Source organism: Metopolophium dirhodum, chromosome 2 (assembly GCF_019925205.1).
Source record: "Metopolophium dirhodum isolate CAU chromosome 2, ASM1992520v1, whole genome shotgun sequence".
NCBI lineage: Eukaryota > Metazoa > Arthropoda > Insecta > Hemiptera > Aphididae > Metopolophium > Metopolophium dirhodum.
In genome coordinates, this window is record NC_083561.1 from 7,422,698 (window position 1) to 7,435,507 (window position 12,810).

General features: G+C 29.6%; 2 protein-coding genes across 2 annotated transcripts; one reads left to right on the forward strand and one right to left on the reverse strand.

The window, feature by feature from the left end:
* The first annotated feature begins 5,019 nt into the window (after positions 1-5,019).
* On the forward strand, positions 5,020-6,744 carry LOC132938619 (general transcription factor IIF subunit 2). The gene is made up of 3 exons (XM_061005554.1): positions 5,020-5,541; positions 5,626-6,012; positions 6,078-6,744. Exons 2-3 carry the CDS (start codon positions 5,626-5,628, stop codon positions 6,462-6,464), a joined length of 774 nt encoding a protein of 257 aa, XP_060861537.1. The 5' UTR covers positions 5,020-5,541; the 3' UTR covers positions 6,465-6,744.
* A 1,291-nt stretch (positions 6,745-8,035) lies between these two features.
* Positions 8,036-9,392, reverse strand: LOC132938592 (MYG1 exonuclease). Its single transcript, XM_061005508.1, has one exon. It carries the CDS (start codon positions 9,109-9,111, stop codon positions 8,113-8,115), a length of 999 nt encoding a protein of 332 aa, XP_060861491.1. The 5' UTR covers positions 9,112-9,392; the 3' UTR covers positions 8,036-8,112.
* Between the last annotated feature and the right edge of the window lie 3,418 nt (positions 9,393-12,810).

Consider the following 12,810-nt stretch of genomic DNA (forward strand, 5'->3'; position numbering starts at 1 on the left):
GGCGCAGTTTACATGTATGCTTTCGTGTTTACCTGTACGTTGGGCGCAGTTTACAATCGCCGATAGTATGATTGTAATATACACAGATGTATAAAACGATATATTGTTTTATATATCCGTGGTAATATACTATAATATAACATACTCTCTCACTCTCTAAGACCGTACTCTCTCACCATGTGATGGCGTTTACAATATTATTGTTTCATCCACAGATATACAGAATAAAAAAATGTATAAATAAATAAATGTATTCTATATATCTGTGCGGTTACACCTATATTATAATATTATGATATTATATGATATTTCCTTGCCGTTCTCATTTTTCGTGTCCATGTAATTTATTCGCTCGGTTATTATTATTATTTTATTTAGAAAATTACGTCGAGTCGTGATCTCGCGCGTTCACTCAGTGACGTCGACGAAGTACATGCAGATGTGCAGGCTTATAACAAGACCTCGGCACCTCGCCGATGATGTAAGTTGTATGTATATTATTATCTACTACTCGTAAGTATTACCATCACATGGCGTTGGCAGGAAACATAATGGCGCGTGTATACTATTATCGTTTTATAATAATACCTATATTAATAAATTACTAGCTAAATTACCCGGCGTTGCCCGGAAAAAAATGTTGATTAATTAACTCCTTTTAGGAGGTCCATTTCAATGCCCCCTCCCCACTTTCGAAATTTGAACTTCTGACCTCGCCAAACGTTTGTGCAGAAATGTGCACCAAGTCCAATCGTTTGTGCACAAAAACTGAAAGCTCTATCCCTAAAACAAAGTGGGGGGGGGGGCATTGAAACGAGACACCCTCTTTTTGGAAAATTGAAATTGTTAATGTGCCAAACGTTTATGCATCGTTTGTGCAGAAATGTGCACCAGGTCCCGACGTTTTTGCACAAAAACTCCCAGCGCTATTCAAAAAACAAAGTGAAGGGTATTAATTAACACGAGGGTCCCCCTTTTTTTGAAATTTTAAATATTTGTCATATTAATAAATGTTGTTTACGTACATAATAGGTTTAATAGAATTTTACTATTGCCATGTAAACGTCTAGAAATAGTAGGGCAGTAGGTTCATAATATATTATATTTAAATATTGTATTATAATAATATGAATAATATAATAATATTATGTTTTAAATATTCCTAGGTTATTTAAAAATTAAATACCAGTGTTTCTAAAATACAAATACAAAAATCTTAATTTAAAATATCTAAAAACATAACTACCGCTTATAAATTATAACCACAGGTTAGCAATACTAATAAAAAAAAAAATTATAAATTAATATAATAATTGTTTAAGTCGTATACAACCGAACGCAACTTAACCTAATAACTATTAGTTGTTACATTTTATAAGTTATAATACGTATTTTGGGTATAACATTTAATTTTACACTTTTAATTTAATTCTGAATTAAAAATGTATCCCTCATACAGTTTTTTACTGTTACTAAAATATAAAACATAATATTATAATTACTATTTACTAATATAATTTCTTCATTTTTAACATCCGGTGCAAAAAAATTGTCCTCAAAAATACACTTCATGAATAATAAATTATACTTTCCTGCAGAATCAACCAAATTCGATTATTTTTATATTATTAAATTAATAAAGGGAAATATTCTACACCCCACAAGAAATGTTAAGCTTTTTTACAAATTATTTTATTCCATTAGGTATTTGGTTACAACTCTCACAGGTTTTTTTTACTTTAGAAATCTGTCAATGCCCAAAGGTATAACAGTTAAATTAATAAGTGTGTCCCCTGAAATCAGATGTATTTTAGGCCCTAAATTAGAACCATTTATTATTATTAAAACCAATAGCAACCATTTATAAACAATAATTCCCATCGTACATCTCAAAATCCCTGTTTGAGCACCTCTCCGGGTTGGACCAACTGGGTCCAATTATTGTGAATCTAAATCATCCAGGGAAACACACGAACATGCACAAAAAATGTTATCATAATCGGCCCAGCCGTTTAGGAATGCATAAAGGACAGACAGACAGACAGACAGACAGTCAAACTTTAATTTTTATATACATAGGTATAATAATATATAGTTATAAACATAACCAGGGCTGGATTTAGGGGAGGGTCCCACGGGGCTGCCGCAAGATTCAATTAATAAGAGGCCCCACAAAATAAGTACCTTTTGCAGTAATTTTTTCAACCTTATATGGGCCCTGGGCCCTTCACAACCATAAATTCGGTCCACTGCCCAGTACATAACATTCAAAAGCTGGCAGTCGGGGTATCTTCACGAATTATCTAGGTATAGGCCCATTATTATTGTACCGTCGTGCGTGGGAGTCCGATGATGTACATTATTGATGGTCAATACACCTATAATCTCTATCTGCCCATACCACGCATCCGCGATACGTGCCTACCATAGAAAAAAATCCAACGGAAACCCAAATTTCTGGGGGGCTAAATTACTCAAAAAATAACCTTTTTCAAATAATATGATTGAAATCGAAACATAAACCTCATTGCGTCGTATATTTTATTCAATTGAATCAACACATTTTAACAGCCTGTAAGTAAACATAAATATAACAAAAAAAGAATATAATTTATTCAAATTATCGTAACACAATATAGTACTATTTTTTTTTTGCAAATTTGTTAATAATTATGCTATTATTGTCAATATACATGTTTGCTGCGTAAATATTGATAAGATTATATTCGTTCACGGCTAGCTTAAAGCGAAACATAAGTGACAGAATGTATTAAATAGTAATTTTTCTTCAGACAATTATTGTATAGTTCATAGTTCACTGCACGATCTAATATTATATGATATTCCATCTAAGCCATAGACAAGAATAGTATATTAATCTAAGCTAATGGTCCGTGAGGCGTGAGCTAAATCATGGTTGAAATCTTAGATCATATGATATGTATATGTTATACCTACTCCACGGACTAAGATGTTTATTTATTATTGAATACAGGACGTACCCAATTACATTGTATAGTATACATAATAACTAAGAGAAAGTTACATAAATAACAAAAATTAAGATATAAAGAACGAACAGACAATAATTTAATTCTAAGTACTAATAAGGAATAGTGGGTCCTCATTGGTCAGTTTCATCATACGGACAATAGTACGATTTGTTAGATAGTTACAGTGGCGAGCGGCTAAAAGGAATTTGGAAAGGGAAAGAGTATCTGGAATAGAAACTTGGAACTCTGAAATTATATTATAATGGACTGGAAACGAGCAGCTTATCACGGCCACGAATGTATGTACAAGAGGCAAAGTGCGGGGGGTCGCAATGTGTTCCTAGAGTTTACAGCACCCTCTGTAAAAAATATCCACAGGAAAAAAATCCCCCGACGAACAACCCCGGAAAAAAAATAAATCCCCTACTCTAGGAAAAAAAAGCTCCAGACTACAATATTACTCACAACCAAATATTTTTTAAACGTTAATTAGTATCTATAATTACCATTTACCACATTAATTTAATTACAAATTCGTAAATTATATTATATTATATTAAACCATTCAAAAAAATATGTATAGTAATAATAGAATATTATATATCTATTATCTGGTGAGTATACTCGTATATTAACATATAAAAAAAATTAAAACATTTTGTTGACCAATTAAATAAGTCGAGCACACGAAATATTTTCATATGCTGTTTTTACTGTAAGTAGGTGCCTCGTCAGAGGCATATTTACGATTATGGCACCCTAGGTACACACATTTTGGCACCCCTTTTTTCTCAGTTTCCTATTACTCATTGTCACAAAACACTTTTAAGACCCCTCTAATTTACAATTTACTTTTTCTCTACGTTAAAAATGCAGGGCTTGAAACCGGTATAAACCGTTATAAAACCGAAACCGAAAAAAATTGGATATCGCCATATCGGTATCCATAATTTAAACCAAAACTGAAAATATAATTTAAAAAACGGTATTTTTTTTGAAAATCTTTGTATCTTGACATTTTGGAAAGTTTTCTTTACACAACAGGCGATTCGAATGCTCGATCCAGCGATTCAAAAAAATTAATTAACTAGGAATGAACGTAAATAGTCAGGACTTCAAACCGATTTTGGAAACCGGTAGAAACCTATATACAAAATCGAAACCAAAACCAAAATGTCCTAATACTAGTATTGAAAAATTTAAACCAAAATCGAAAAACTGGTGTACAAAACCAAAACCGAAATTTTTTCAATCGGTTTCAAGTCCTATAAAAGTGATAACCCAAAATATATATTTTCCCCTTATTGCATTTATGTTTCCACTCATTTAGAGAACACTTTTATGTTACCATTACCACTCCATTTAATCCTAATAAAAAAGTCAACTTTTATAATCAAATTCAAGTTTTAGATTTTAGCCTTTATTTATGACAATATAATAAAATACATTATATATATATATTATGTATAGAAATATAAAAGATATTATAAGAAAGATACAAGTTATCGCCTGTCAGTTATCACTAATATAATTTCTCAACAAATCCAATAAAATAAAAATAAAATAATTTTTTTTTTGTTATATTCTCTAGCGACGGCGCCCCCCTAAATACGCCACAGTTTCTCGTGCCTACATTCAATAAATTATTGTTTGATAATTATTATTATTATTACCTAGCTATATTTTGTATAATATTTTTGTATACCATGTTTTTAACTGTATTATTAGACGTATCGATCATTCAAAATATTTTTATATGCTATATTTGTGATGGTAAGACGTGGGTCAGTGATTTTTTTTCCTGGGGATTTTTATTCCGATTACCGTAAAAACCACGTACTAAGATACAAATTGTGAAGTCAAATAAATCCACCGGTAGCGCTGAAAACTTCAAAAACAGTTTTCTTATCAGCTAAGTGACAACTTTTCGTGGCCGTCCCCCGACCACCAAGTCCTTTCCAGTTTATCATATCTTATTTCGTGATCTACTGTAGTACCTCAGACTTCTATACTAGTATAGAAGTCTGTGTGTAGTACCAATGTACCATAGAATAATGTTCTATGCTAAATAATGTTCCGTCTATTTCTTTAAGTCTATGGTGATATCACGATGTACTATGTAGAGTAGATCAGCTTCTCTACATCGTGGGTGATATCATAGATAATATAATCTATATATTATCTATGGGTGATAAGCAATAGGCAACAGTCGAATGACGAAACTTGCAAGAGATACCTGATAACGAATATTGACATTACTCATTACCATGACAAAAAGTTTTCATGCTTATTACTATAATATAATAATATTGTTCTACAAGTTGTGACATTACTATATATAAGTATTCAATTTTCAGTATTTTAGTACTTTTAGAATTTGTACTAGGCATTTAGCGTTTTCTACTATTTGAACTTTTTATATGTTTTCGGTTTGTCAAGTTGTAGACTATAGTTCAATAAATTACAATTTTAAATTTATTATATTATATTAAACTAATTAGTTTTTGTAATTTTAACTTGAAACATTTTAACAGTATTATAATTCAAGGTAATATACAGCATGCAAATGAAATACCTGATAAATAGTTCCATGTATAACCATTATAATTTTTGTTTTATTATTTTTGTTTAGATGAGTGGTGGATCTTTGGATGTATCAAAAGCAGGAAATGCTTTGTGGCTTGTTAAAGTACCTAAATATGTTGCAGATAAATGGGACAATGCCCCGGGTAGCTTAGATGTAGGTAAAATCAAGGTAACAAATACTATACCAGGAAAAAGACCAGATATTTCGCTTCATCTGTCCGAAGCTGTTTTGTGCTTGGATGGTGAAAAAAACAACGAACCAATACCTAAATCATTCAAATTAGATGTGTCACACTTTACTAGCCAAACAATGGTTGCATTATCTGAACATAGAATGTCTTATAATCCTGATGCAGTTGTTCAAGAAACAGATAGGTTAGCTATTCTAGGAAAAATAAGTCAGAAACTAGAATGTCGGCCAATTGGAGATAAGGTAATTGGTATAATAATCTTTATTTCATGTTTTTGTGATTATGATACCTTGATGATTTTATTCAGGTTTATATGGATTTAAAAAAAGAAGCCATACGGAAAGCACATATTCCAACCAGACAAGTTCAAAAGTTAGACAAAGTTGTGCAAAATTTCAAGCCGATATCAGATCACAAACATAATATTGAATATAATGAAAAGAAGAAGTCTGAAGGCAAAAAGGCACGCGATGATAAAGATGCTGTCATGGCTATGTTGTTTAAGGCATTTGAGAAACATCAATACTACAACATCAAAGATTTGGTTACACTAACTAAACAGCCTGTAGTATATTTAAAAGAAATCCTAAAAGAAGTTTGTAATTATAATCTGAAACATCCTCATAAGAATATGTGGGAGTTAAAACCTGAGTATAGACATTACAAAGAACAGGAAGATAATGAGACAAATTAGTAATAATTGTAATTTATATTAAACATAACTATAAATATTATACCTACATATTTTGAATCTTGTGAGTTTTATGAATTATGATAGATTTAAAATTATTTTGTTATCTATTTGTTATTGATTATATCGCAGTTGTAAAATCAATTAGCTTTTACTTAAACATTAATACAAATGTATATCAAATATGCTAATGTCAATTGATAATAATTTATTAGGTAAATCCTAAAATACTAGATAAATCAATGTGTAAATATTGAATAAAGATACAGTGGTATAACTTGTACATTTGTTTGATGGTAAAGGGCGTAAAGATAAGGCTGACAGTATTGAAAATAATTTTCGGTATTACGGTATTGATTTCAATAACGGTTTGAAACGGTATACCGAAAAACTGAAATGATTCGGTATACCTAAATACCGATATGGTACGGTTAGGACTGACGGTATTTTAAAATTATTTTGGTAAACGGTGTACTGTAAAAAACCGAATGAAGTGCTGTTTTCTAGTATCAATGGCAATATTATAATATATTATAGTATATAATAAAGTATATAATGTCAAACAATAAAAGTAAAAAATATCGATACTAGTTAGATTTTATTTATTATTTCGGTCTACTGAAACAGTTCGGCTTTTTACAGTATACCGTTAACCGAAATAATTTTAAAATACCTGTATAACGGTCAGCCCTGGTAAAGATATATATTGTGTTAACACTAGAGCTTTTGTAAAATTAGTGTCAATATCAAGTTTCAGAGCAGTCATTGCCAATAACAATATTGGAAATCGGGAATTTTTCCACTACTCTTCTGTGTGGACTATTTTATTAATATTTTATAAATACAACTACAATGTTATATACCTACATTTAAATCTAATAAATTAACCAATGTTGATATATTTACACAGAATTTTAGATTTTGTGCAACATGCTCTTTAACTCAAAATAAAATAAAAAGTTTTTACTCGATATGGCTGATTCATAAAGAACTATAATTTTGATGACAATGAAAACCTATAAGCTATTGTCATTATGGATAATACGAGCAACAAATATTTGCATCAATTCTTGCTAGTAAATCAAGTGTGCTGTTTGCTGATTTTTGTTTTAATGAATTATAAACCTTGTAGTTGATGCATATAAGTATCTGCTTCCTTTAACTCAGGTTGTAGGTACTGTTATGCACTAGTATTTAAATTGCTGAGTTTTTAAAATTTCACTAGCTTCAATATTTATTATAAAATTGATGGCTTCCAAAAAAATTAAATATCTTCTGATCTGTTGAAGTTTTCAAACAATTGAAAAATAAAAGGAAACAGCTTCACAGGTTAGCAAGTGTTGTGTTGTTTTAAACATTCTCTTTTCAACAATCATAGTAACTAATTATATTATTTAACTATGAAATTGTAAATGTTATTATTTAATGATATAACTTTGTACCGCAGTTGTTTAGATAAGAATCAGTTTGAAACAATCTTTGTTTCCCTAGATTAGGTATGATAGTTCAAAAATATAATTTTCTCATCTGAAATTAGATATACTTTAAAGTGAAAAAAAAACAATACAAATAAATACATTAGTCATTAATTATTGTTTTTTATTAAAAAAAAAATACATGTCATTAATTACTGTTTAATATTTAAAAAAAATCAATCGATGGCTTTTTCACACATACCTAGTACTCCTAATCTAGTCTTGTTACCACCAATGAATCCATTGGCATGACAAAAAATACAATCTTCTACTCCAGAAATCGTACTCAATTTATCATCTCTGATACCCCACCAACTTTTTGGCAATGGTCTTCGAAGTGTAAACGAATGGGGAGTTATAGGTATACATTGTATTCTCCACGTTTCATTGGAGCTATCTTCAAAAATAACATAATCAATTTTTGGTAAAAGGTCTTCACCAAGTTCTTCTTCTAACACAAAATAATGTTCTTTCCAAGGACATGGTGTACTGAACTCTATTACACGACCAGACTTGTGTGTTTGGTATCGTTTTTCGAGTGCATCGATTACCAATGATCTGGCTGGTAACCATGTTTGATATGCATACAGTACAGTTTCTTCAAATTCACATTTAATCAATTGCATTGCCTTTTTAAATGCTTCCATATCGTCAAATTTTCCAGTATGGTTCCATTTTTTGTTCAAGTTACCGACACGACTACTCAATTGTGTGTGTATATTATATTTTGGCACACCTTCACATATTGGAATACCATTATCGATAGCATCTACTTCTTGCACAAAGCATTCATATACTTTAGAATAAATAGTATTCAATTTATCTTCTGGTACATCGGATGCTATAATTTTTTTCAAAACATCATGGCCGTAATGTAAGTATACCAAACCTGCACTACTCAATTTCGTTGTCCATTTGGCATTGGGTATTAGTGTGCTCATTGAATGATCAAAACTTCTTTGATGATGATCATAACGACGTTTACTGTGATCATACACAGCACCAACATCGATTACAATATCGCACTCAGCTAACAGTTTTTCATCTCTCGTACGAATTATTTCTAAGTCAGGAAATAATAATTGTAGCATATATGAACCGAAAGCTTCATCGCAGTGGAATATGCCACTGTGTGTACCCAATATTTTAGGCGAAAATTTAGTGGTTAAATTCATTTTTAAGGCAATTAATAATTACAAATGACAATTAACTATTAAGCGTATTAAGTAATAATGGAAAAACTAAATACTGAATAGTAAATAGTCTTATACACTTAAAAGTTAAACAATAATTACACTGCCTCGTCGCATCCCACCACAATTGGCGATAGAAACTAGAAAGCTTAATAACACGGACACGGACTAAGGTCTAAGATATAATGATTAATGGTATTAAATATTAATGGATTATAGTCTATGTCTCATGGACTGGACTCTGGAAACGACATGGTTGGCGGGTGTCGGGGGACGCCGGGATGGCCACCATTTGGTCGACGAGCGCATGATAATATTATAAGCTATAGGTATGATGCACACATTGTTCTATGGTGATACGCATCCTCTTCACCCGCCGACCAACACTCTGACAAAAAATGGCGCTGGTCTTTCGCCGTTTTTAAATTTCTTATTATGATAATATTGTTTAAGCCAATGAAAAGTGGCGAAAGACCGTCGTTATCTTTGCGCAACATAATACAAAAATTGATTCGTTGTCATCATACCTATAGTTTATTATATCATGGACGAGCGTCTCATTGATTGCAGCTTGGCAAATTGGCTGCTGCGTGCGCAGCTCGCCTTATCATACCATTATCACTGTTATTTTCAAAAATGATAATCTGATTATGCGTGCCCGTTTATACATAGATAATATAAGAATGGATAGGACAATATGCCTATACATGTCTGTGAAGATAGCTCCGTCCTAGTTAGCTCCTATACCACTGATAAGAGAATGGTTAATACCAGTTATATTAAGTTGCATTTACTAAATGTATTAGGGGTAACTAAAATTCAATTTAATTTTAATTATAAGCAAAAGACAAGAATATGTGAATATGTCTTTTAATATCCATTAGACCTAGTTAAGTAAGAAGGAACTTTAAAATGAATTAAAGAAAGAAGAGAGGGAGCTCCACACTTCCATCAATCAGCTTGTGCAAAAATACAAATTATATTCAACTATTCTATCTGCTAGAGACAAGAGTTTGAGTTAATTCATCACTGGCCTATAATCATGTGATGGATGTAGAATTTGCAAAATAAATGACGCCAAAGAACAAAAACACCTATATTATAAATTAACTAGAATGTGTAGTCAATATTACTGCGTGATGTTTTTGATGATTTGAAAATATTATTTATAGTTATATATTTTAACTTATACTTACCATGTAAATGATACTTACTTAATATTTCAAAATCAGTCTTTAATTTTCTCTACAAACCATAATGTCTAGAGACAAACTATTTCTTATACTTATTTAAATCATTAGTTTGGAAGGCCTAATTTTTTTATAATGTATCTATTATTATAATTAATCTGTAATTAATTTTTTTTTATAACATGAAATAACAATAAAATATATGATAAATTAAATACAATTGTATGTGTGTATATTTACAGACAAATTACCTGAAGATGAAATTATCACAACAAAAAGCTCCCAATTATTCAAGTAATAGGTACCTACATAGTGTGTTTTAAAATAATTATTTGCTTAGTTTTATGTTGTTTTATAATTTGATTGATGTATTATATTTATTGTAAAAATTACATACTTACCTAACCAAAAGAATTTTAAAATCATCTTTATACCACTTATGTAACTTGCAGATACATTTATAATAAAAATATGATTGTAAAAAAAATAAAATGTACAAATATTTACATTAATTTGTTTATTTAAAAAAACAAAAGCATGTTATGATATAATTCACTTTAGATTCTGAGCGAAGCGATACATAATCCTTTAACGCGTATGCATTCTTAAGTCGTAAAAACGATTGATATTATTGTTTATAAATTATTGGTATTGGTTACAGCAATAATTATTAATATACAATATCTTAAAAATTAATTACTAAAAGTATATAGTTTGCATTTTTAACGAATGACGAAGTGCTCGGAGTCAGCTATAGTAAAATAATATAATGTACGATTTTAGTATTGGTGGAATAGCATGATAAATATAAACACCATAATATAAAATACTAAGATACCTAGATTATAAAATATGGTATTTAATGCTTTGATTGAATGCGTTATATTAGATTCTGAGCGAAGCAATGAATGTATTGATTTTACTATGATGTGTGTCTGTCATCACTCATCAGTCATCACCTTTTAGGACAATAAAAGTGCTTGGACTTTAAGGAAAAACGGGTCTTTTTACGCAAAATCTGTTTTCGGTGTAACTCTAAAACAAATGACCGTAGGTGCATCAAATTTTGACTGAATGTTTATATTAGCATTTTGTATACACGATAAAATTTTGAAAATATTTTGACTCTTTTTGAGCTGTTTAGAGACATTTTCATTTTCCATTTTTTTTTAGTTTTTTTTCTATAAATATCAATAAAATTTTATCTGTTTGGTAAAAAGGCTTGAAAATTTAATAGAAGGCTCCTACTATATTGTTTCAAAGGCAGATGAAAAAAATTAAAAATCCTTAGACACAGTTTTTATTTATAAGCATTTAAAGTTCAAATATTGACAAAATACGGAAAAATCACGAAAATTAGCAAATTATTTTGAGTTGAGAATTCATAAAAATTTTTCTTTTTAAATCTAAGATTTGAAAATGTAATACGAGATTATCCATAAGTTTGTTTACCTTTATAAAAAAAAAATGTCTACAAGAAAGTCAAATTAAATTTTTATGAGCGTTTGAAATTCATATTTTTACAACATTTGATATTCACTCGATTTCTCGTATAACGATTTTCTTATTTCATTGTAATTAAAAAGTGTTCAACTAGATACTTGAAAATTTCACTGAATATTTATATTAGCATTTTCTATACACGATAAAATTTTGAAAATAATTTGACTCTTTGAGCTGTTTACGGACATTGTCAGTTTTAAATTTTTTTAGTTTTTTTTTCTATTAATATCATTAAAATTTTATTTGTTGGGTAGAAAAGCTTGAAAATTTAATGCAAGGCTCCTGATATATTGTTACAATAGCAGTTGAAAAATATTGAAAATAAATAGGCACAATTTTTTTTATAAGCATATAAAGTTCAAATTTTGACAACATTTATCAAATTTAAAATGTAATAATTATTTTGTACCTAGTTGAAAATTTATAAAATGTTCAACTTTTGTATCTAAGGATTACAAATTTAAAAAAGGTTCCACGTAAATAGGTTATATATAAATTACTTTATTCACAATAATATCATCAAATATACTTGATAATATCATAGGCGGACCGTTTTCGCTCAGAATCGTTTTTCTTATACAATGATATTATATCATTGAATTTAAATTTAACACCATCCATTATAGTGACCAACTTGTAACATACTGTACAGCAGAGCGACATCCACTTACCCACCTTTGTCTTTATTAATTCTTCATATTAATTAACATTATGATTCAATGTTCAATGGGTTTAAAATATTTATCATTTAACATTTAATCAACACAATGTTTAATAATAAATATAAGTGCCTCTTTCATAACTTATTTTTGTGGTATCTACATACCTATTAACATATTTACCCTCTCCCCCCAACCATAACATATGTACATTACTGTTTAAAATTGTTTAGGTACATTATCATTATTTGCACATATTTTTGATATAATCATGTAAGGTAATTCAAAATATACCTTAACACTACTGTGATTACTCTTTTATAGTTTTG